This window comes from Durio zibethinus, chromosome 14 (genome assembly GCF_047325235.1).
Source record: "Durio zibethinus cultivar Kanyao isolate XHJ-2024 chromosome 14, ASM4732523v1, whole genome shotgun sequence".
Lineage (NCBI taxonomy): Eukaryota > Viridiplantae > Streptophyta > Magnoliopsida > Malvales > Malvaceae > Durio > Durio zibethinus.
The window spans coordinates 23,822,581-23,848,663 of NC_143175.1; the positions used below are offsets into that span (position 1 = coordinate 23,822,581).

General features: G+C 31.4%; 3 protein-coding genes and 1 pseudogene across 3 annotated transcripts; 1 reads left to right on the forward strand and 3 right to left on the reverse strand.

Annotated features, from left to right (window-relative positions):
* Nucleotides 1-1,341: 1,341 nt before the first annotated feature.
* On the reverse strand, nt 1,342-4,010 carry LOC149515166 (uncharacterized; annotated as a pseudogene).
* A 756-nt stretch (nt 4,011-4,766) lies between these two features.
* LOC111295164 (AT-hook motif nuclear-localized protein 1-like) lies at nt 4,767-8,161 on the reverse strand. The gene is made up of 6 exons (XM_022888552.2): nt 7,392-8,161; nt 6,775-6,842; nt 6,521-6,652; nt 5,758-5,919; nt 5,147-5,489; nt 4,767-5,057 (listed from the first exon to the last, which is right to left on the reverse strand). The coding sequence occupies exons 1-5, from the start codon at nt 7,864-7,866 to the stop codon at nt 5,157-5,159; spliced, it is 1,170 nt and encodes a 389-aa protein (XP_022744287.2). The 5' UTR covers nt 7,867-8,161; the 3' UTR covers nt 4,767-5,057; nt 5,147-5,156.
* Nucleotides 8,162-16,148: 7,987 nt separating this feature from the next.
* LOC111294470 (protein PSK SIMULATOR 1-like) lies at nt 16,149-18,824 on the forward strand. The gene is made up of 2 exons (XM_022887779.2): nt 16,149-16,372; nt 16,862-18,824. Exon 2 carries the CDS (start codon nt 16,932-16,934, stop codon nt 18,636-18,638), a length of 1,707 nt encoding a protein of 568 aa, XP_022743514.2. The 5' UTR covers nt 16,149-16,372; nt 16,862-16,931; the 3' UTR covers nt 18,639-18,824.
* A 1,027-nt stretch (nt 18,825-19,851) lies between these two features.
* LOC111295096 (iridoid oxidase-like) lies at nt 19,852-21,834 on the reverse strand. Its single transcript, XM_022888462.2, has 2 exons — nt 20,920-21,834; nt 19,852-20,772 (listed from the first exon to the last, which is right to left on the reverse strand). Exons 1-2 carry the CDS (start codon nt 21,832-21,834, stop codon nt 20,137-20,139), a joined length of 1,551 nt encoding a protein of 516 aa, XP_022744197.2. The 3' UTR covers nt 19,852-20,136.
* Between the last annotated feature and the right edge of the window lie 4,249 nt (nt 21,835-26,083).

A 26,083-nucleotide genomic window follows, 5' to 3' on the forward strand; every position in this document is an offset into this window, starting at 1 on the left:
ATTAGAAAAGCATTTTAAAAAATACTCAATTAATTATGGAACTCAAATTCAATATAGGCCTAAGGACGAGAGTGTGCTCGATCGTCTGTAAGAAAAACTCGGCTAGCCCGACTTGAATTTGAGTTATCAGGTTGTTCTTGGATTAGGCCATTAGGGCCAAGTCGGGCCGCAGCAGCTAAACCCACAAACGGTATAATTGAATTACTTATTATATTATTCTTTGTTACAATCTTAGCTCTAATTTGAATAATAATGATAGAGATGAGATTAATTATTATAATAATAAAATTAAAATAAATTAAAATATATATTTTTTGTATTTATTTATTATGTAATAAATTTTATATCAAAATAGTAATTATTTATTAAAAATTAATAATACATTTACTCATATAAAAAAAAACTAATTTTTTTGTTATTTATGTAGTTATCTATTTTACTTAACTTATATTATTTCTAAAGATATATATTTTTCTTAATTTATTAATATTTCTATAATAGGATTTATTATTTTATTATTTATTTTATGTTTTTTTTTAGTTTTAGTTATTTATTTATTTATTTTGACCAAAAAAATTTATTTAGTTAATAATTAATTTATTATATAATTATAAATTTTATTTATTTATTTTAAATTAACAAAGTTATTTAAAAACTTTAAATAAAAAAGATAAATGCAAAAAAATTTTAAATGACAGGGATTTTTTGTCCCTGCACTGTACTTTCAAGGATGAAATATAGAAAAGGATGAGATTTTATGAAAAAAAAAAGAGATGAAAATATTTTAATGGACACAATTCAAACTAAAGATGGCAACGGGTTAATCGAGGTTGGATTTTACTCGTCTTGAATTCGATCTGATTTTATATTAACAATAAATTAATTTATTTTAGTTTAATTTTTTTATTTTTTAATATCCAAATTCGACTTGACCCTATATTTTATAAAATCGTATCCAATCAAATCTAAAATTAATAAAATATTATTTTTAATAAAAATATAAAATTAAATATATATAAATATATATATATAAATATAAAATTAATTAACTAATTAAAATTTTATATAAATATATATAGATAGGATCGATATAGATTTATCTAAAACCTGACTCTGATTTTTTTTATTGTTACTCAACCCAACCCAAAATCGATTTAAAAAAAAAAGAATTAACCTTAGGAAGTTTGGTCGGGTTAAAATTTGCAGGGTATAGGTTGGGCTGTCATCTTTAGTCCAAACAATAATTTTCTTTCTATACATTTAAAAAATGGTTGAATTGCATTGAATTTTTGCTTACCAAACTACAAACTATGGCACTTTTAAAGAAAAAACCACCCCAATCAGACTGCACTAACACTTCAATGAAATCCAGACTTAGCCAGCATGCTGCTCATTAGTCTTTACACTTTTTTTTTCTCCAAAAAGAAAGCAAAAGAAAAAAAATCAAGTAATAAACATGTTCATAAAAAAATAAAAAGTACCATATCAATTAATTAAGGATCAACCTCAACTTTAGCAACCCTTTCTCAACCTCAATGGCTTTAGCCATTTCCAATTCACCAACCACAACCCTAATGTCACAAGCCGCATGTTCCTTATACCAAATCACACTTTCATACGGCACCAAGACTATTCATAGTCGATATCAGTCTTTCTTGAGTCCATTTTCAATGGACAAATCATTTTCGATCCCTCAAGCTAGATACTTATAAGTTTTTCTTGACTCAAACTCCATAGGATTGCACGCAACATTCCCAAACATAATAGGAAGAAACCCAACTCCTATCATAATTCTCAGTCCATAAATTTCAGGGTAGCCCTGAACGCCCTTCTATGCCCGTAGGCACCAAGTTCTTGAGCACTAATTCTCGAATTCTCATAGGGGCCTACAGCCCCAGTTCTTGTAGTATTATCGTGTTCTGGCATGGTGAGAACCTAACACCATGTCTGCTTGTATCATACGCAAGCTCTCATGCTTAAAACTCAAAAACTCAACATCAATGCTGAACAGCCAGCCCAAAGCCACACTAGGCTCATCTCATCCTATAAAATTCATATCTTAGGGCCTCAATCTTTAGCCTCATTCTAGGATGCCCATATGCATAATGGATACTCAACTTCAATACCATCCCACCTCGGGAAACTCATATGTGCTACCCCAACCGTAACACACCTCTACTAATTGATCACAAAAATCTGACAGCGTGCTTGTCTACTAGCCCTCTCATCCCTCAAGCTTGATGGTGTCCCTCATACGCAAACACCATCCCAAAATCCTTCTGGCTCAAAAAAAGAAAACTGAAAGGCACAATGAATGCTACCGCCTAATCTCATGATTCAACATAAAGACACGATACGAGACCCGTCGACCTTAAACGTCCTTGGATTTAACATGACCTAAAAAAACACTATGTTACATTCATGACTCGATGATGCCTGCCCACCTAAATATCACATATGTCTAGAAGTAACTTACTTTAAACTAGCTAGACCCCGCTTATCCACTAGCCAAGAAAGTGATAAAGAGCTGACACAAGTTATCCTCCTACATCATGAATCATAAGAATATTTGAAATAAGAACATTTTTCTCTTTAGCCATCTCAAGGCCTTTCTTCAACCAATTCAGAGCCCTGTGACTTTCTTTTGATCACCATAATTCTCTGATTCTGCTTGTTGTTCCATCAATCCCCTCGAGGGCGTCCATACACGACTTCAACCGATAGCATCTGACTTACTACCTAGTTGCAGGGCACCCATCTACTGGCTCCCACTTGCTTGCACATCTTGGGGCCTAGAACTCACACTGCTCGTACAAAATATTAGCAACATGTTTCTGTACTTAAATACCCGCACATAGCTCCAAGACCATTGTCCCGACTACAAAGTCTCATCCACTACTCGACTCAGGATCAATCATGTCAAGACTAGAGCACACCAGGGCCTGACCATAACACCTAGCCACGTCGCTCTTTTCGCCCCTCAAAATCCTCTGTTCTTCCTTCTCATCCACATAGTTAGGATCCTTCTCATCAATAGCTGCAGGCACCGGCATCAGCTCGTTCTCCGCAATGTCATCCTGTCCTTCCCACGTGTACTTCCCGCCATGACCTGACTTTGGCGGTGGCCGACCAATCCCAATCCCATCAGCAGGGTGTCGCTCAATCTGTTAGACCCCTTTGCCCACTAACTTCCTCTCTGCGTACTTAATGTGTCTATGTTCCGAGAGGGCACTTCTGTCTTTTCAACTTTCTTTCGACCCTCTTCGTCGCGGCTAACTGTTGGATCACCTTGGCGGCTTTCTTGTCTTCCTTGTTGTCGTCGATTGGTTTCATTTTTTTACTTGGCTTCTTTTTCCTGTCTGAAGTGTCTTCGTTGTTCTTTATGTTTCTGTCTGATGAATTATTTGGATAAGAGTTTAAGTATACAAAGTAAGTGAAAGGGGATGCATGTTCGAACTTAGATTCTAGAAAGTGCTGGAAACTGGAAAGAAGTATGGCGAGCTGGAGCTGGAAAGGTTTCACATGCCACTGGTTTTTTGCCACGTGTAATTTTACGTTCTTGTATGTCTAAAATTGAGAAAGCATGTTTTTTTTTTCAAAGATCAAGGATTTAAGTGAATTTATTGTTGTTAGATTGGGATCAGATGGATTTTTAATTCTAGGGACATTAATTAATTTGATTTAGATTTCGTTTGGCATTGAAAACAGTTGACCAAGTCGACCATGATGTTCAAAGACAAGAAAAATTGAGAACAAATTCCTGGCTATATGATCATTCACTATTTATATAATTTTGTTACCGTCATTTTAAAAACAATAATTTATGATTAAAAATTTTATTTGACAAATTTTCTTATCAAATCTGAGAAAAATTAAACAAATATAAGACTTTTTCACATACCAAAAGGAATTGCTATAATTTTTTTGGTATCTATAAATTCTTTGTCACGAATAACACTTTAATCAATGCCAGTAGAAATTTATGAACAATTTTTCTAATTATTTAATCAATAAAATTAATAATAGCTTACCTTTACCCTGAAATTTATTCTACATTAATTCTTGATTTACATTATTAAAATTTTGAATTTCTACTTTAGAAGTATTTTAATTAATCCAAAAGATCAGCACAATTTTTTTATGATTTTTTCAGAAAGAAAGAAGGGAAATTTTGACAATGGTTTTTTTTTTTTGTTTCTGCTTCTTCTTTTTGAAAAAACAAAACATTTTCCTTTAGATTGGGCCGCTGGCTAGTCTTAGTGCAAAACACAAAGATTGGTTTGATAACTTTATTGATTTTTTTTAGTATTTAATTTTTTTAAACTTTTGTCAAAATATTGAAATATTTCATAAATATTCTTAAGACTTGATGCAAATAGTAAATGAAAAAAAAATAAGCATTGTTTTTTATGAGATTTGATCCGATTTGATTTCGTAATAATTATAATTTAAAATAACTATCAAATACTATGAGGGTTGACAAAAATAATAGTACATTTTTTTTAATTTCATTAGTTTTATCTAAAATCAATAAAATTAAAAATATAATGATAAAATTGAATGAAAGTGAAGTATAGTGACGAAATCCAACATGGTCTATAATATAATGGCAAATTTGATCATAATTTGAAGGCAATCCTTTTATGGGAAAAGCACATTACAATGCTTTGGCCCCAAAAAAAAAAAAAAAAGAATCTCATTACAATGCAGCACTATATACCTCAACCTGCATATATATTTTTATAAAATAAAAATGCATGCAACAGTGAACAACAATAAAAATATTACCAACACAAAGTAATTGATCATGAATCCGTCTACATCTAGTGAAGTTGGGTATCAGTCCTTCTGTAGATAAACATGCTCTAACAACCTAGCTCTCTGACCTCCACCAAAAGGAAAAAAGAAAAGTTCCATCTGCCTATCAGACATCATACACACATTGCAGAAAATTTTGCTTCTCACTAAATCTAATTGTTACAAATGATAATGTGAATAAAATTAGTTTCGATGAGTTTAATTATCATGTCAAGCCTCCAAGACTCTAAAAAGTAAACCTGAAATGAAGATTTTTAAGGGCTTATAAATATAACAGTTGAAATTGGTATAGAAAATGTTTATCAGCAGATCAGGAAAACATACAAACCTTGGACACCTTATTCACTAGGCACAGACACGTTAATATCAGGGTATGGCCGATGGATTGATGTGGGTTCTGAGCCATTATTCCAACCAGCAACAAGAGAGAGTGCAGCATTTGCTATATTTTTATTAATTGTGTTATTATCTGCTTCCCCAAGGTTTTCCCCTGGAAAGGGGGATGCTGGTGTCATACAGTTCTCACCACCAGGTTTTCCTTCTGCGATTACCCTTGCTGCTGTCACCGTGGCTGAAGGAGCACCAGCAACCGTGGAAGCCACCGTGTGCTCGCGATGGTGCTTCCTTTTATGCACTTTATAACCATTTGGCATGAAGCTTCCTACCACAATCTAGCAAAAGAAAATAGAACTATATCACTCGATGTATACAGCTTTAATTTAGTAGAAATAAATTTATTGAAACATGATGATATATGCTTAAATCTTCATTTCAGGGAGAAACGCCTTTTGATTTGCTGTAGTCTAATTAGAACATATAAATTTCAAAGCACAGAACTAGAGAGAGTAGATTTGAGACATCGTTTGATATGGCAAATGGTACCTAACTAAACTATCATAGCCAACAAAATGATATAGTAACAAAGAGCAAAGGACTTACTTGTATAGGGCTAGCAGCCACCAATATACCAGCAAGTCCACCACCTATTACTCGACCATCTGGGCCAGCCAATGAAACACTCAACCCACCAGTTCTATTTTTTACACCACCAGTGTCACTGACTGTAAATGAACCAGTTAAGGACAATATCTCAAAGCGACCCTGCAAAGCAATTTCAATTTTCAACTTAAGTGATGCTGAAAAATCTAATTGTGAGAATATATATATATATATATATATATATAGATAAATAACTACTAATAAACTATTGGAAACTATTGCAACATGAAACATTGTGTGCTTTAAGGAAACAACAACCCCTATAAATCAAAATGTTGTAAAGCATAACTATAAATACGTACCAAATGAGTTGAGAGTAGTTAACTGTCGGAGAACAATGATCACTGGTTTATGAGATGTTTAAACATCTAATGGGACATGCATTTCCCTCAAAATTAAAACTACTGGATAAATATGCATGAAAATTAATTGGAAATTTGCTGAAGCAACCAAAAAAACATGAAAAATTTAGTTGTAGTATTCCTTATTTTAGGATGTATGAAAAAAACAATAAACTTAACTAGAGCTGTTATAGAAACTTCTTTAAACTAATGCGTGCCATGGTAAATGTACCACGCTGTCTGGGACATGCATCCCTTTGGAATCACCCTTTTTCTAATTAGGGGAGCAATGAAATTTATAAATATCAATGTTGAAACAGTAAGGGATAACATCAATCGGAGCACAAGGTAGACAATCATGCCTCATATGTTAAAATCCCACCAGAAGAACCAGGTTGCCGAATAGTGACATTAGAAACAGCTCCATTTGCTGACAGAATACAAATCCCACGAGGACCCTTTTCAGAAAATGAAAGGATTTTTCCTGCAACATCCTGTAATTAAGAAAGTAATGTCTCCCGTCATGCAAATTGAAGGAATTAATACAGGAGGATCTGAAATATGTATAAATTACTCTCAATTAGCAATTCTCATGTTTTCCACTCTTGGAAATTACCTCCCCAGTATTAACTGTGACCACATGTGGCGTGAAGTCCCCTCCAGCGGTGTTGGCAAACAACTCACCTGTCCAGATTTAAGATATATATATATATATATATATATATATATATATTGTAATTAATGCCCAAAGCAGATACGAATTGATTCATGAAAATAAAAACCAAATTGTAATGAGCCCAAAATTCACCAACTTGGGATTTATTTCCGAAGTTAAATTTCTTTAGATACCATAATTAATGTGCAAAACCCACCATTTATACTTAATCATCTAATTCCCTAAGAAAGCATGAATCAACTACCCACAATGTGTTCGGTGAGAATTAGAGAAACAAAAAATACTGAAAAAGGATAAGTCTTTTAAGGCTATAATTCTTGCTTCCATTGGAGATTACGTTTTTTATTTTTTATTTTTTCAATTATCTTTGGTATGTAAGTTGAGTACTATTTCCCCAGAATAGGAAAAAGAGTGAATATAACAAAAGACATGCAACCAATCACAAGACCATGCTTTCTTTCTGCTTTTTTAGTTTCTACACTTTCTCGGGAACCAAGCAGAACTATGTATGGAACTAAAGACAAAAAAACAAAAAGTCTAACTCTCTTGAACTTTACCTAGAGAAGCAACAAGCTGCCAGTTGCCAGAACCAGGAGGCCTACCTCTACCTCTCTTGGAAGAGGAGAACTCAGTAGGAGAAGAAGGAGAAAAAGTGAAGCCAGGAGGTGAAGTTGTCACTAGTTGATATGGTAACCTAAGGTTCCCATCTGCATCATATTTTCTTGGCCTCCCTCTCTTTTTCTTTCCTAAAGAATCAAGCGTAAGTCCACTTCCAGGACTCCCTAGTGTTCCTCCACCTGATCCTGGAATTGCTGTTGCTGTAGTTATTGTTGCTCCTCCTGCTCCTACTCCCCCGGCTGTTGCTGTCTCTGTTGCTGCACTACCAAGGCTTCTTTCCAAGCTCATGTTGATGTTCATATGCATATCCATGTTCATGACCTGGGGCAACACCAGGCTACTCACTGGTGCAGGTGGTGAGTCAGTGTCGGAGTTGCCTAGTGACCCAGATATCGTACTCTCCTTTTCTTCCATTATGAAAATGGCAAACCAAAAATGGGGTTCTTCTTAAGAAGACAAAGTTGCGTGTGAGCGTATTTTGTTGGGAAGCCTTTTTCAGAAGCGGAGAGAAAAGAAAAAGAAGGTGAAATTTGAAACAAATACAGGTTTCCTTCAAATGGAGCCAGAAACGGAAAGTGGTGTAGCTCTTTTCTTTTCTTTTTACCTTTGGACAGAGAGAGAGAGAGAGAGAGGAACAGAGAGAAATAGGGATTTTATAAACTTCCCTCCATTAATGGACGAGGGAAAAGAAACTGAGAAAACTAAAGTCTTTTTCTTGTCTGTCTGGACTCCACAGGCTATAAAAACAAAGTCAATTACTAGAATGCCTTTCATTCATTTTTTCCCCAATTTACCCTTATTAGAAAATGACTTTATGTTTTCTATATCAATTTGCTTAGCTTTGCGCCTAAGAATAATATAATAATAGAAATTAAAAATTGGCATTTAGGGTTTGCTTATACTAAAATATGGAAAAAGAAAGTGGGCACAATTTTGTTGTTTTCTTATTTGACAATTTAAGCAAAGTATATTAATTCAAATACTTATAAGAGTACAATGAGAAAAAAATAGTCTTGAATTAATAATAGTAATACTTTTATTTTAATTAATGTAAGAAGGCAACATTATCATTTTCATTTTGATATTTTTATGTAAACTTTCAACTCATAATTTTTTTATATGTTTGAGATTATTAAAAATTAAACTCTAATTATTAAAATAAAAAATCCATCTTGTAAATTTAAGCTTGAATAAGACTTTTCAATTTTCATGAAATTTGATAATAATATCTTTATTTTCTCTCTATATCCAGCTTTCATCTAACTCTTTTTTTTAAAAAAAAAAAAAAACACCTTTCTTCCAGCTCTAAGTTATTTACTAAGTAATTATAAGCTCTTAACATTCCCATTTTCAATATTTTTATTTTTTTACAAAAAATTATAAATATTTAAATTTAAACCTCAAATTTATTAAAATTTTCCTATTAAAAATAACTTTGTAAAAGTTTTTAGATGGAAGACCAAAATATATATAACCCTGACCGGAGCAATAAATTGAAGGGTAGTTGAGTAATTTAAGATACTAATCCATTCTGTCGATCGCCGTTGTAAAAAGGAGGGGGTGATTTAGAAGGTGGATTTTGAAAGTACTCAAAACTTAGAAGATTGGATTAAAATGCAGTCAGTCGAACCGGTGATTTGCTGTTAAAGCAATAAATCGTGAATAAAATAATATTTTTTTCTAAATAGTAGTACCTTATTTTATAAAACTAAAAAAGTTCAAATCCCTAACTTACGTTTCTAAGCATAATTGGAATCCCAATTTTCAATTTGTTCTCATTGTTTGTTTATCATTTCTAAGAAGTGTTGTGATTTGGGCACCTCAAGAATGGTTCAATTGCAATTAAGCCCCGATTCAAGTCTTTTTCTTATTTTCTTTTCTTTTTCACATTTTTTTTCAAAAAAATATTCTCATATATTTTCACATTCTTCTCTTCTTTGATATGTAGTAATATGTAAAATTCCTATAGAAGCATAATATAAAAGAAATTATCTTCAATTTCTTGATTTATTGATCAAAAAAATTAAAAAAAAGATATAAAAGTTGAGATTTAATCTCAATTTCCCCCTTTTTTTTTGTTGTAGGATTTCGTCTCTTTTGAAACAAAAAATAAAAAAAATTAGGTGGGATATATTTTTCAATAATCTATAAAAAAAATCATAACTTTTGATTAAGAGCAGTATTTGATAAACATATTTAAGATTCATATTTTAGTTTAATTTAATAAAAATAATAAAATAAAATCACTTAAAAATCATGAATTCAAATGAAATTATTTAAAATTAAAAATTAAAATGAAACTAAATAAAAATACTTTAAAACCATGGACGAAAGTTACCCCATTAGATAAGATAGGAAAATTATATATCTTTGTATTTTCCTAAAAAAGTGTGCGCTCGTATCATTTTGCTAGTTTGCCTATAAATGATTTGTGAAAATTTATATTAAAAAAAAAATGAAAGCAGAAAAATCCAATTCTAACACTGCAAAAAGCGAACAGTGACATTAAAGCTGTCGGTAAGACCGTTGACGGCCCGAACAAACACGCAATTCTTTACAACGTTATTAAGCTAGTAAGTAATAAAAGAGCTAAAATCCCTTGCTCCAAACTTCACTGCCCAAACTTAATCTAGCCCATCCGATTAGATCATCTTGTTCCATTGAACGACCTTGATTGTATTTTGTGTGTGTGGTTTGGGTTTGGGGGAAGATGTTGGCCTTAACTTTTTTATTTCTGGGTTATTACAGAACTAGCAATGTGCGTAATTTAAGAGCTGACAGGGAAAGTGATACGTGTTGAGTTGCTGGCCAACAAATCCAGGATCCAAATCCAGTTGTATTCCTATTGCAGCAAAGTGTATTCCTGGATTTTTATTTTTTTTTTTGGTATCCCTATTGCAGCGAAGTTTATTCCTGGATTTCCTGAAATTTTTTGACCAATCAAATAATGTGAAGAAATATGATTTTAAAATTGTCTAAAAAAAAACTGAAAAAAAATTTTAAAATATACCCAAAATTCAAATTACATTTTGGGTCATTGTGATATGGGTATTTTATATTAGAATAATTAATTATTATTAAGTGTTTTGAGATACTTAATTGGAATTTACCAAATTTATTATATATGATTAAAATTCCAATATCATGATACTTTGTACTAAGAAAAGTAAAATTATTTTGGTAGATGATGACTTAGTTACTTAAAAAATCAAATAGTAATCAAAGTCATAACCTAGTGCATGCATTAGATTTACATGAATATCAATTAGATTTAGTTCCTTTTATCGTTTTATGGTTTTAGTCTTAAAAAGAAATAGGCCTAACCCAAGAAAAAGAAATTCGGTTCAAGTGCACCAAACAAAATAAAATGATGATAGAACATAATCATACCAGGATCAGCATGGATATAAGATTACCCTATGAAATAGCAATGGATAGACTGAATTTTTTTTCAAGATTTGAATTTCGTGTCATCATTGAGAAGTTCATGCTCTGCCCATTTCATTTGTTTTGTACAAAATTGTACATGCAATTTAGAAACTTAGGGCCCACTTTATGTAAATTTTCCTCCTAATATTCATTTACAATGAGTGCTAGCTAAGGTCTCTTTCCGAAGCAGGAATTCAATGCTCTTTTTTTTTTTTTTTTTTTTTACCATAAAATATTCATTAAAAATGCTCAATTTTGTGCACTCCTTCCCTATTTCAAATTATCACGCATCTATTTTTATTATATTTTTATTTTAATGTACATGTCATTCTAATTCGATATTTTTCAAACAGTCATATTTAAAAGAATTATTTTTTATTCTTTCACTATAATATTTTTAAATATATATTGAAAAGTTTTTGAATTTTGATTTAGAATTTTTGACATTTATGTCCATTCACATCATTAAAAGGGAGAAAAAAAAAACTTTGATGGAAAATAAAAATATTATCCTTTTTTTTTCAATTGTGGATCTTATAATTAATTTATCTATGACTAATGATTTTTTTCTATTTTATATTCATTTGGTTGAAAAATATTATTTTATTTAAATCTACAACCTTCAAGTATTATCAGAAACCTCACATCAATTAATCTAAATATCAGTCGGCAAATCCCACGATTTTTTTTTTTTAACAAAAGTAGGAAAGCAATAACATTGAAAATCAATGGCAATATGTGATTAGAGTAAACATAAAGTTGTTGATAATTTAATTTTTGGTTGTTGAACCGGTTTGAATTTGTTTACTCTTCCAGGTGCTATGAGCCAGGCTTCACCTAACCCACCAACGCTCTTAAAATGTTTATTATGGACCAAGATAGGACACGAGATAGAATTTTTATATATCCAAAAAATTAAATCATTTAAAGACACACATTGAAATTTAAAAAGGAAAATTTTTGAAATTTTTTTTTTTTGTTTGAAACTTTCGACGTTCGATAATTACTTTGAGCTCGATTAATTTAGAATTAAATCATTTAAAAACGCATATTGAAATTTAATAAATGAGATAAGCTCTTTCAAATTCATTTTTTTATTTAAAAATTTTAAAATCAAAATTTTACTTAAAAAAAATTAAACTCTTTATCACTCATATCAACATGCCTTCATAAAAAATTTTAGAGTTAATTCAAGCAAAAAGGCACCCTATACCCTCAACATGGTTAGAAATATAATAAATTTCATCATTAATTCTTGATTTTTTTTAAACATTTTTTCTCATTCATAATTTAAAACATTAATTAGATTAAATTTTTCATTCACGTTTTTTAAAATTTATTTCAAATTCATCATTTCATTAACATATATATTAAATTTTAAATGAAATTTGATGCGTATGTCCATCAAAGCGGCACGTAGAAAATCTCATCTATATTCTATTAAAATTCTAACAACATAGTGATAGATGACAGAATTTGAAACAAATTTAAAAAATATTATAAAAGTAAAATATTATGAAAAAAAAAAAAGGTTAAAAATAAGTTGGATTGAGTTCAATTTGTCGAACTTGAGTGCAATCGAGCTATATGTTAAAGCATATTAATCAATTTCTACATTAGATTGAGTTTTAGCTTGGTGAATAACTATATATGTTCTAACTATTGAAAAACCAGCTTGCGTGCAGGATTGCACTTAATTTCTAATGTCGAATTTCTCGTAAAATTGCAAAATTGCAATTGCAATTACAACCAAGGAAAATTTTATATATATAAAGACAGCTTCGATGGGACAAGATAAGTGATGTAAGAAGCAATTGCGTGCCTAAATATTTTAATAGATAATCCCATAACTTATAACTATGTTTACCTAAATTTAAAAGCTGCTTCTTGAAATTAAAAAAGAAAAAAAAAAGATATTGCTTTCAAAGATATGAACCCAAAATTCAAGATCTTCCCCACAATTATCTATTTTTCTTTACCATTGGGATTTTTTTTCTTTCAGTTTACACTCACTAATACTTTATTATGTTGATTTAAATACAAATAAAAAAGTGTTTTTAAGAAAAGGTGGATTCTCCCTAGTGACAAGCATGTGGGGTTAAGGAGTTAATTTCAAGGCAACCCATATGCTAATTTTTTTTTTACAATCTTTGACAGTTCATTGTGCTCTTCTGGATAATTAAAACAAATAAATTTCGTTTTCCAATACAATCCTTGATAAAAGATAATCGAAGCTCCAAAATAAAATTTCAACTTCGAAACCTTTTAAAAATTTTAATTAGAGGTATAAATAATATATTAATATTTATAAATTATTAAAATTTGATTTAAATAAAATTTAAATTTAATTTAATTATTATCGAATCGAATTTGAGTTTAAATAATTTGATTTATCGATTGAACCGAATTTAAATATTTTTATATTTGATTTAAATAGTTTACGAGTCTAATCGAATTTTTATATTTTAAAATATTTTTATTATTTTAATTTGTTAAATATATTGAACTCGAACTCGAGTTTGAATACAAATAATTAAATTTTTATCGAATATAAAAATCAAACTTATTTTTACATATTAATTAAATTTAATTGAATGAGTTAGAGTAATTCAATTTCTATTTTGAGTTAAATTTAAATTAAAAAATAAATTTTGATCAAATTCAAATCAAATTTTTAATTTTAAATTTCAAATTGAACTCAAATTCAATAGTGTTGTAATTCGAATTTAATTAATTACATTTTTAATCCCAACAAACAAAATAAGAATAAAATTAATCTATTTTCTTTAAATTTAAGGGGCTCAAATTGATTTTTTTGAGAGTTTGTTGTGATCTCAAGAAGAGAAAAAAATTTAGAAAAAAAAGGGAGGGGGGACCAATGAATTCTCATTTCACAAGAAAATAATAAATGAATAAGCATGAAACAAAGCTGGATAGTTATAATTAAAGTTAAATGCAAAGAACCAAAACCCTTTTCGGCTCATCACTCCATGAACATGTGAGATGATCCACTGCTCATTCCCCAACCTTATTTGTTTAATAAATTTACATTTTTTTAGATCAATCTGGTGAGCTAGCATTTTCTTGCCTTTTCTGGGCAACCTATTTATGACTTATTTTTCCCTTCTCATAATTGTCCTTTTCTCTTTTAATATTTTTTTCTGATAAGTATAGCACCGCCGTTTATTCACTCACCACTCAATCCAACAGATGGATTAGCTGCCATGGTCGTTAAATGCATTAGGCAAGCAAACCATTCATACTTTTTTATTAATTTTAATTCCCCCATTTTGAAAGATGAATAAATGAATCAAAAGGAAGAAAAAGAAAGCCTGAATTGTTTGACTACACCAATTGTTTTGACAGGAGGAGTCTGTTTTTCCATTGTGGAATATCTTTGACCATAAAATTAGGCTTTTTCTTGAATGCTGTAAAAGAACACAAAGCTGGAACTGTGGTCAAAGAGTTGGTTCAAGAAAACATCATTTTAAGAGGCTGTAACCCTTCAGAATTGAATGATTATGGTGAGATATAGTTAAAAAAAGTCTTACCATAAAAGAACTTTACCTAAATCTAAGCCCAAGAATATGCTTTTCCCATAACAAAGAAGCAATTGTATGAGATGATATGCATTTGGGTAGAGGAGGCACTGAGGCTGGAGAAGAAAAGATTCGAACTATGCCTTTGAAGCAAAGGATCATGTATCAACCATTTAAGCTTTTAATGTCTTCTTCAAATAAATTAAGTTGATAAAAATAAAATAATCAAAGGTAAATTAACATTTAAAAACAAACATCGATCATTGCATGTCGTTAACGCATGAAAAACATTTAGGTGGCTTGACCAAACTTTAAGACAAGTCAAACAAGAACCACATTTAATTTTAGAGCATGCAATAATATTTGTAAAATTTTTAATTACATATACCAAAAGCTAAAATAATAAAAAATTTTCTTGTACTTTATTAATATAAATTTTTATATTTTTATTATATCTAAATAAATTTTTAATCTTTATTTTACACCTAAATAAATCTTTAAATTTAAATTTTATCTAAACAAACTCTTAACAAAAATTAGTTTTTTATTTAAAATAAAAATTTATTTAAATATAAATTAAAGAATAAAGATTTATTTTGGTACAATAAAATATATGAGCCTATTTAAATAAAGTAATAAAACTCATGTGCTCTTTTAATATTTTAGCTTATATCAATTTACATAAATTTTTGTATATTACTCAGATTAAACTCGATAATTTTAGCCTTAATCCAGCAAAGCAAATTGAGCAATTCTTAATAAAAATGTTAATCTACAACACAAGAGTTTCAGTTTCTGGTTGGCCATAGAATCATCCCTCCAGGCTTGGCACTTGAGTGTTCAATAAAAAAGCACACTAAATATCGGTCTGAAACTGCAACCTTCCCTTTCATTTGGGCTTGATTTGCCAAATCAATTCCCCCTTTTTGTCTTTGCAGCTGAAAGTGGGCCGTTTCAGCAGCAACATCTGCTACGGTCCAGAGCCGAAAATGAGCCGCCCATAACGACACCATCGGATCAGTTGAAACCCACATTTACTCGTTAGCTGAAAGTTTGGGGTTAATTAACTTTCAGGCTTTCAGCTACAGAGAAAGAAAGATTGGGTTCTTTCACTGATGATGGAACATGAATATAAAGTTATATGTAGTAACAATGGTTACCAATAAGGATGATTATTAACAACCATCAATGATCAAGACTATTTTTTTTTCTATCAAATATTGTGATTTGAAATTTTATTTTTCAAAGTTTTTTACTTTCAAACTTATTTTTTAATATTTTTATCAAATATGATGGATTATATTTATTGATACTGTTAGATTAGTTAAAAAACAAGCGAAAAAAAGTCAAAGATTATGTTTATATTAAGCCATTTGACTTTACATGTCACTAAATTATTATGTTTTTATATGAATAAAATACTTATATTATTATTATTATTATTAGTATCTAAAAATCATATGCTTTGTCGCTCATTGAAATTGAATCCACTTCCAATGCTAGAAAGCTACAAAATTGTAATCTTTGAAGTCGTTTTCCATTTCACAAACATCTGTCGTATGGGAAAAGCATATGCCCTTCAAAATTCTCACTTTGAGAGTTGAGATTAACGTGAAACAAGGCAAAAAGCCAAGCAGCCCTTCAAAACGACAGCATGTTGAACTTGGCATCATCAACTTTATTCCAGCTTCCTTGATGATATCCACAAGCATAAACCCATAATTATACGAACTTTCAGTTTCCAGTTTTAGCCTCAGTCTGACCAATTTCGACTTTTTCTGTCTCCTTTTGTCTCTTCCTTATCTTCTTCACCCCTATAAGTACCGCTTCTTCCTTCCGTCCGTTATTGTCTCGGCTTTTCGCTATTGAAACCAAACCAAGTTTTCTTCTTCTTCTTCTTCAGTTCATTGTTGCTTCCCGGGGACGTAACTTTTTTACAATTTTTCCCCCCTGTAAGTTAATGCTTTGTAATTCAAGTGCAATTTTTACTGGTTTAATTGTCCCATTGTGGTTTTTTGGCACTTGTAAATTCTGGTGTCTTTTTTTTTTTTTTTTGGAATCTGTGTTTGGTGAATATGTTAATTAATTAATGAGTTGAGTTGCGACTTGCTATAAAGGGTCTACCTTGGCAAATTATAGTATGTTCTGAAATTTGCTGAATTGGGTTGTTTAATATAGGAGAAAAATCGAAACTTTTAAGGCTTTTTTCCATTTTTGTAGTGGGAATGATTGCCTGATGGAGCTCATTAATTGTTTATGATAAGTTCTTGGTGCTTTAAGAGGCCTTAACCAGTGGGAATTTAATAAAATTTATAATTCGGATTTCCTATTTTTTGTTTTATATGTACACAAGAAGAAAGCTACGATTATATATACTCGAGTTCTTTTAATTTTAGTGGAAATAGTGGTCTGATCTGTGCCGTGTTTATGCTCCAATACAGGGATTGTAAGGTCTTTTTAGAACGTTTGATTAGTGCTTAATCTGCAGTATATTGGATTTTGGGACGCGAGATGGTGATTGAGTCGTGGCTTGGCAGTTCATGGTGGAATTCAAGGAAGAGTGCTTCAGAGAGTACTGACAAGGTGGTGCTTGGAATCTTGGCATTTGAAGTTGCCAGTTTGATGTCTAAGGTGGTGAATTTATGGCATTCTTTGGATGATAGGGAGATCTTGAAGTTGAGGGAAGAGAATGAAAACTCTATTGGAATTCAAAGGCTTGTATCTGATGATGAAAATTACCTTATGGATCTTGCACTGAATGAGGTAATTGAGAATTTTGGTAATCTGGCAACGTCTGTGGCCAGGCTTGGAAAGAAGTGCACTGACCCTGTATATCATCGTTTTGAACATTTCATACATGATCCAATTTCAAACAATCATGAATGGTTAGGGTGGGAATATCGCTGGAAGAAGATGGAGAAGAAAGTAAAGAAAATGGACAGATTTGTTGCAGTTACAATGCAGTTGACTCAAGAGTTGGAAGTGCTAGCAGAACTTGAGCAAAGTCTTAGGAGGAAGCAGAGAAATGCCAAGTCAGAACGGGTGAAATTACTGGAGTTTCAACAGAAGGTAATGTGGCAGCGTCAGGAAGTAAAAAATCTACGTGAGATGTCTCCATGGGTTAGAACTTATGATTACATTGTCCGGCTTCTGTTGAGATCACTTCTAACAATACTTGAGAGGATAAAAAATGTCTTTGGGACCAACCAAATGGCATCCATTGATGGGAACAATGATTTTAAAGCTATTAATACTGACCGTCTTTCACGCAGCCATTCCTTTCCCACTCTAATACTGTCTTCAGTACATCCTTTTGATTATAATATCTATGGGTTCTCCTCTGGACCTCTTGACACGTCATTTTCAAAGTCTGTGCAGATCACTGGCAAGCATCGAACCAATAGCAAGCATCTACGGTTTCATCGCAAGTCCACTGCTGTACATGGCAAGCAACCACATTTGAAAACCAAATGGTCAGGTCATGCTGGAGTTGTACCTTTTAAAGGATGCATGTCAGCTGCAAGTAATTCTCCCATTTTAGAGAGCTGCAAGCCAATTGGCATTGGATCTAAGAGTTTTGGTGGTGATTACACCAAAAATATTGAAAAAATAAATCATTCAAAGGTGGATTCATTGTCTTCAAGCGATAAAATTTATTCTACATTATCCATTTTCAATACCAAGCGCTTGTTGAATGCTCCTACAGCAACACTTGGTGATGCTGCATTATCTCTCCGCTATGCAAACGTGATTATCTTGATTGAGAAACTAGTTTCATCTCCTCACTTGATTGGCCTTGATGAAAGGGATGACCTGTACAATATGTTACCTACAACTATGAGAAATGCTCTGCGCGTTAAACTGAACTCATGTGCGAAGACTTTGACTTCATTCATATGTGATGCTTCTCTTGCAGCAGAGTGGAGTCTGGCACTAGTGCGGATATTGGAATGGCTGGCTCCTCTTGCTCACAACATGATTAGGTGGCAGTCCGCGCATAAATTTGAGGAAAAGCATGTAGTTTCCAGGTCAAATGTACTTTTGGTACAGACGCTACACTTTGCAAATCAAGCAAAAACTGAAGCAGCTATTACAGAGCTGCTTGTGGGCCTTAATTATGTCTGTAGGATTGAGAGAGCACATAATGAAAAAGCTTTGAAGGACTTTGCTGGTAGTAGCTGTACCCAATATTTGCTCAAAAGGGATGACAGAAGATAACAGTCAACTTCCTGAAGCATCGCTGAATGCCTCCATGAGGTTTCTTTTTAATATCCAGATTAAAGAAGAAATTCATCCCATTGTTAGGTACTACGTTGAGTGTTATATCAAGCTCATTGTATCTTAGTTGGAGCAAGCTTTTGTTAATATACTTATTCATTTTCAACTGATAGATTCTTTTGTTTATATAGTCGATGAATTTGGGTTGCTAGCCAATTCTAACGAATATTACTTATAGTAACATGAGCCCGCCTTGGTCTCGTCGGAGTATTGGCATCATTCAAACATTACATGCTAAATAGGATTCTTAGCAACTTTATTGCAGTTAGTTAAATGCTATGATTTTGAATGCCCTGCTACTTCAAAACTGGAGTAACTTTTCTTAAAAAAAAAAAAAAAAAGCTAGGGTGATATTGATGTTATAGTGTCCAATTTTTTCCTGAGTGATGGGGATCGTTTGTGCTTTGGTTCTTTTTTCTTGTGGGGTAGCATGTGCTAATGTGATTAAAAAAAAAAGACGGGATATTTGCAAGTCCTTCAAATTTATCTTTACCAAAAAAAGTAAACTATAGGTTCTGAATTCTATTGGTTGCAGCGAGAAAGTAAGATAAGCTTCTTTAGAGCTCATTTTTGTTTTACCAAAATATACTGCATTCGTGCCTACCATATTAGTTCGTCTGTTGCAGAGGATTCTTCAAAGTACTTGTAAATGCTCTGAACATTTAATCTTGCATGCATGACACGCTTCTTGGGTATTGCTTTCAATGGTAAGAGATTTCGTGCTGTTATCCCCACCCTTTCTTTCGTGTCTATGGCCTCTGGATTGATGTTGCTCGCAGGCAAAGGAATGCAACAAGGTGGCCGGAACAAGATGAACCACCTTGTGAGCTAATGAGATGCCTACACAAATTCGTCTCCCTGATCCAAAATGGATCGAATCAAAATTCTGCCCTTGAATGTCAAGGGATCCTCCCATGATTCTGGATCTCTTCCAATTGCCCATAAGTTCACAAGAATCTGTTTCTTACGGAATGCCATAGCCTATTTGAAGAAGTTGTGGAGAGCACTCAATGAAACCCATTCGAAGAAGTTATGGAGGGCACTCAATGGAACCCATTTTCAAAAAAATTTTTATACAATATTTATTAATTAGCCAGAGTGGAAAACAATTGTGAATCTTGATTTTCCATTATCTATTTTCATTCACAAAGCTGAAACATTATCTTGGTTCTTCACAATGCTAAAACATTTAACAAGAAATTTTGAATAATTTGGTTACTATTCACAAGACTTACAGATGGTACTATGCATTATTCGTCCTACTTCATTAGCTATTTGTATTCAAAAGTCTCGAACTCACACACGTGAACATTAAGTTGCACACACGAAAACACAGCGAAAATTAGTTGAAGGATGTCTGCCGCTTAGGCTGCTAAAGCCAAAACCCTTGTCTGCCTTGACATCCTTTATCTTCACCTTGTTTAATTGGGGAAAATATTTAATCAGAGGCCTTCCATGTGGGCCTCTTGAATGGTATTGGTACGACCCTTAAGGGAACAGATTTCCTTAGTGTTATTCCGACTCTCTCAGTCATGTCCAAGTCTTCAGGTTTAAGCCCATCAGCTAAAGTCCAATTAAAGGAATGCAAAAGCGAACCCAGTGCCATTGGGAGCACACGAGATGCAAGTGGCACAGCTGGACACATCCTCCGACCAGACCCGAATGGTATAAACTCGAAATGCTGTCCCTTGTAATCCACCATGTTTGGCTCCAAGAATCTCTCTGGTTTGAAAACTGAAGGGTCTTCCCATGTTTTTGAATCTCTTCCAATTGCCCAAACATTGACCAAAATTTGTGTTTCTTTGGGAATATGGTAACCCAACATCTTGCAAGAGTCCATAGCCATGTGAGGAACTAAGAAAGGGAGAGGTGGGTGAAGTCTTAATGTTTCTTTGATTACTGCTTTAAGATATGGCAGGTTTTCGATATCCTTCTCTTCAAGCTTCCTGCCAGGGCCTAAAGTGCTTCTCAATTCAGCTTGGACATTTTTCAGTGTCCTTGGGTTGCGTAGAAGCTCAGCCATAGCCCACTCTAAAGTGCTTGTAGTTGTGTCAGTTCCTGCAGTGAACATCTCCTGGAATATACCATTCAAAAATGTCAAACTGTGGAATGGAAAAGTGAAAAATTATTGGTAGATCAGCCGCTGTCGGTCAATAACCGGAATTCGATTTTAATCATTTTAAATATAAAAAATAAAAAACAATAGAAGCAGTCAACTTACAAAAACAATAACATTAATGGTTCTAGAAGAAAACTTAGATGGCTCCTCCATCCCATCACCACGAAATTCCAAAAGCACATCTAAGAAATCTTTTCTTTTCCCTTCATAGTTTCCATTTTCCATACTTTCCATCCTTTCCTTGATGAACCGTCCTGCAATTTCAAAAGCTCGTTCAACATGAAACTGGGTTTTTCTCCTTATACCTTGCGGGTCAAGCCATCTTAGAATTGGTAAGAAATCCGCAACATTTGGCTTACCAGCCAACTCCATGACTTTCCCTGCATGATAAAAGAACTGTGCACCACTTTCCGATTTAGGATCCAACAAATCTTTTGAAAACATAAGGTTTCCAATTAGATTAAATGCCATCAAGAAGAAAAATCTCCCAATATCAATAGATTTGGTACCATTTGCACCAGTATCTTCAATAAATTGCACCATCCGATCTATGCACCTTCCTCTAACTCCCCGCATGGCATCAAGGCGGCTAGTTACGAAAAATTCTGTGGTGCATAAGCGCCTTAGCATGCGCCAATGCGAACCATACTGAGATGTAATAAGAGACCCTTCATGGCCAAAATCTCCTTTCATGGCCTCGTAGATTTTTCGCCCCGCAAGCACCACATCATGGTTCTTGAACATTTCACGAGCCACCTCGTTGGATGAGATGACCACGGTGCTCATTGAACCTAGCCATAGAGTCATGATGGGTCCATGTTGACGAGCCAACTTAGCAAACGATGCATGTGGTAGTGCCCAACCTAACTGGAAAATATTGCCAACCACCGGCCACCATCTTGGCCCTGGTGGAAGCTGGCCTAGCTCTTTCAAACGCCGGTGCCGCTGCTCCGTCACCATGGCCCATGCAACCCATAGCAAAAGGGCAATACTTAATCCTAAAATTTCGCACTCCATTTATATATTTTTGATGGTTTCCTAGGTTGGCGCAGCCGCCCTTTATAGAAGCTTGTGGATATAGTTACGTGACAAAGTCATGCAGAGAGATAGCATGGAAACAAGTTGATAGGAATCTACACCACTTTTATATAGAATTAAACATTTGGAGTTTTATTGCAAGTTGAAATAAACAAGCAAAATCTTGAACATGATACGGATTGGATCAGCATTTTCATTTTTATTTTCCTTTGTATAACTTTATTTATAATTTAATTTCCCCCGTGAAATGTAACTGCCAAAATTCTTCACTAAACGATGCTCTCAGATTTTATTAGAATCCAATTTTTTTTTCCAGGAAACTTACCAAGAAGATCTGAGGACGACACCTAGAACATATCTATGACGGAAACGCCCCAGCTAACAAAAACTAAGATGAACATTTGAGAAGATTCATGATCTAAACACTTATCAATCTCTTTCAATGTTGATTCTAATGTCGAAACTCTAAACTACTAGGATTTAACATCAATTAGCCTTCATATTTTTCTGCAAAAAAATTTTTAAAAAATAACTTGTTTGCTTTTCAGGATAAAATCGGTAAGTTGGTAATTTGTTAAATTTTATATGGATCTCCAATTTAAAATTCGTAATGACTTAAGCTTTTACAATAAATCAAAGTTTTTTTTTTTTCAAGAACAAATTATTTTCTTTGTGGTCCTTAATTTTACTAGTACTGACTATTTTTGTTTTTTGTTTTGATTAATAGTGACATGCTTTTTTTTTTCTTTCCTTTTAAGAGTGGTCCTTGAATTTTGTTATCAACCATTATTGAAAGTTGCTTATATATGCTGACATTTGCTAGAATTCCAAATAATAACAATAATTTTAATATATAATTGTTTAATTTATGAATTATTAACATCATCAAATGTAGACAAATATTTGTTGTCATAGATGATGAAACGTGGGAAGAGAGGAATATTTATTAGGATCAAAATAGGTTGCCCAATTGATTAGAAAGAGATCTTAATTCCTTGATTTATGCATGCTTTGTTCATAAATACAAGTTAAAAAAAATATTTGCTAAAATCTTGAAGGAAATTAATAAATGATCATAGAAGACAAAAGGTTTTATAACATGCGCCAAGTTCAGTAAGATATTCTCATTCGAATTCATCATCCAATTAATTAAAATGATTCCATTTACTTAATAACATATATCTATGACATTCATGTACTTGTTTGATACATGACAATGACATACCAATATTGCATGTTATCTCTTTCATTCATCAATTAATTAAAAACAATTTAAGATTGATCAAAGATTATTTCGTCTCTTTAAAAGATGTATGAGTCTAAAATCAAAATCTCATATTTCTTAAAATTTCTTCGAATATTGAAAATATTGAAAAATTATAATCTTGAATTAAATTACTAGGCAGTTAATTACTTAAAAGCTCTTTTATTTTAATACAATTATTATTTGAACAAGGTACACATGAGGAGGATTACATAGACAATATTTTCTCATTTCATAATTAAATCCCACTCTTCTTAATTATCATAAAATAAAATTAAATGAAGTGAATAAATATGTTATGATATATAGTTAGATGTGTAAATGAAGCGTGTGCCAATACTACATTTTAAAAATAATATATAGAATATTAATTTGTTCCAACAAGATAATGTTAAGTTTTCATTGTCATATCGATGCCAAATGGCTCTAAGTGAAGCTATATTTATTTGTTAACAATTGGTCATTGAAGTTTGATTGTTTAGAAAACATTTAATAAATATAAAATATTTATTACATAAAAAAAATTAATACGTTTGGACCACGAAGCTGATTGAGAGTGCCAAGTGGTCCATATATATTCCATATTATAGAAGATGGTCCCTCTTTTGCCAACTTTCTTGTTACGTTTCTTTAATTAAAAAATTAAATCTGATTTTTCTTAAAAATCATTGATTGATATCTGTCTATACTTTTATTAAAGAGCATGTATAGTGCAGCCAATAAGTCTTTGATTTAATAATAAGAAGTAGGTTTTAGAATGTTTTAGGTTTAAGTATGTGGGTTTAGATGTTTAATTATGTTACAATATATTAATTGATTATTCAGTGGTTACAATTTGATTATGACATAATAATTAATTATTTAATTTAATTATATATATAATATTTGATTGTGAGTATAATTTAAAATATATATAATTTAAGTAAATATTTTTATTAAAGTCCTTGCTCGTATAATTTTTTTAATTTCAATTTGATAATAAAAGAATGTTAGGTGTTGACTGCTTGTGCATTATTTTTTAAATTTTAGACAATTATGAAATTAAACCTATCACCCATATAATATATGTATGATATAATGATTTATTAAGTGTATCCTAAAATTTAAAGCGATGAAAATAAACATGTTGTAGACAACCAAAAAAAAAAAAAAAAAGAGAGTCATTTTCATTAAACTAATTAAATTAATTAATTAATTTAATTATTTTTAAAATATAATATTTAATAAATTTAAAGGTTGAATTTTAGTACTGTAATTTTTTTTATTATCGCAGTGGGACGTATTATGTATTAGAATTATATATGTAATAATAATTGGGAAATGATTTTGAGCTTTGACTACTGACACGTTGATTTGATTTGGATGGATTCAGTGCGGTCCCCTCGGCTGCCATATAAATGTCCGAATTAATGAAAGGGTCAACTTCTGACGCATCTATTTGGATTCAAATTGTATACTAAATAAATTTATTTATTTCACCCTCAATAAGCTTACATCACTTTGCTCATATATGGTTTCCCTTTTCGGTCCCCCGTTAAAAAAAATAATAATAAAAAAAAATCTCTGTCTCATTCTTTTTTTTTTATGTCTTAAAATTATTTTTTTAACATTTAAAATTTTGTATGATTTTTTTAACTTTTTGGTATTAAAATTCATAGAATTTTAATTTTATAAAAAAATTTATTAATATTAAATATATTAAAATTAATTTTTTAAAAAAATTCTATAAAAGTCAATACAATTTAAATATTTTAAAAAGGAAGAAATATATATAGGAGTGGTTTTAGGGTATATGCCAATAAAATTATATTAATTGTAACTTTATTTCTTTCTTTTTTTTAAATGTAATAACTACTATATGTTTTTTTTAATAAAATATTCATTTATCAACAAATTTTTCACGATTTTTATATGATGTCCAATGATAACCTTTAATTTTTAAAGGAAAACAGCATTTGGAATCTATATAGTACATGTGATCCATAGAAAACAAAAAAATAAAAATAAAAATTTGATTATTGTACTATATATATATATATGTAAGTGGAATTCACAAGAAGATGCATCATTTATAAAGTAGTCATTCAATAATCTTATTAAATTTCTTAATCATAATCTTATAAACATGCATTAACCTTTTATATTTATTTATAGACTTTAAAAATTTTACCATTGACGTATAGAATAAAGTTTCATTATAAAAAATCTAGTTGTGGAGAAACGAAAATTGATATTCTCCAAACAGATTTTATCAACGCTGAACATCCGCTCTAGTAGATCACCGATTAAAAGGAGCCCAGATGCAACCACATGGGCCCACTAGGAAACTTCCCTGGCCGCCCGACCCAATTTCAGAGCTCCCAAGCCTCCAATCCATCAAAAGGCCTTGCAAACACATACATATTTTAAGTGAAATTTAAAATGTGTTATTGAATGCATTAAAGATTTAAAGTGCTGAAAATTTTTATTTTTAATGTAATGAAAATGTTCAATGGTTTATCAAATAAGGCCTAAATGTATAAAAAAATTTACAATTAATGTATTGTCAGTATATAAATGTTATATACTATTGGTGAACGATATAATGATATTTCATAAAAAATTAATTTTAAAATTTTAAAATTATAAAAGGTAAATACACTTAATTTTAAAAATACATTTAAAATTAAGTTTTTTATGATATGTTATTTGTGATTTATTGATTGTGTATGACAATATATACTAACAATACATCAAATATAAATTCATATATAAAATCAAATCCATTACCTAAACTTGTTATTACCTAATTGGCTATTAATAGGAAATGATAAGAGATGGAATTAAGTGATATTGTTTTAAGATTATTGGCTATTCTTCCCTAACATTGGTGGAACATAAAATTTTCAATTAGGTATGTGTCAATCATGAAAGGTTTGTTATTTGTTGCTCAATAGAATAAAAAGCTATGGAGATCAAAATGAA

Bases quoted from the DNA above. Each gene is read 5' to 3' on its own strand.
- LOC111294470 (XM_022887779.2), top strand. From the start codon at position 16,932: ATGGTGATTGAGTCGTGGCTTGGCAGTTCATGGTGGAATTCAAGGAAG.
- LOC111295096 (XM_022888462.2), bottom strand. From the start codon at position 21,834: ATGGAGTGCGAAATTTTAGGATTAAGTATTGCCCTTTTGCTATGGGTT. The intron at 20,773-20,919 runs GTAAGTTGACTG...GGTATATTCCAG, and splicing joins CCATTAATGTTATTGTTTTT to GAGATGTTCACTGCAGGAAC.
- LOC111295164 (XM_022888552.2), bottom strand. From the start codon at position 7,866: ATGGAAGAAAAGGAGAGTACGATATCTGGGTCACTAGGCAACTCCGAC. The intron at 6,843-7,391 runs GTAAAGTTCAAG...AAATCTGGACAG, and splicing joins GCAGCTTGTTGCTTCTCTAG to GTGAGTTGTTTGCCAACACC. The intron at 5,490-5,757 runs GTAAGTCCTTTG...TTCTTTTGCTAG, and splicing joins TGGCTGCTAGCCCTATACAA to ATTGTGGTAGGAAGCTTCAT.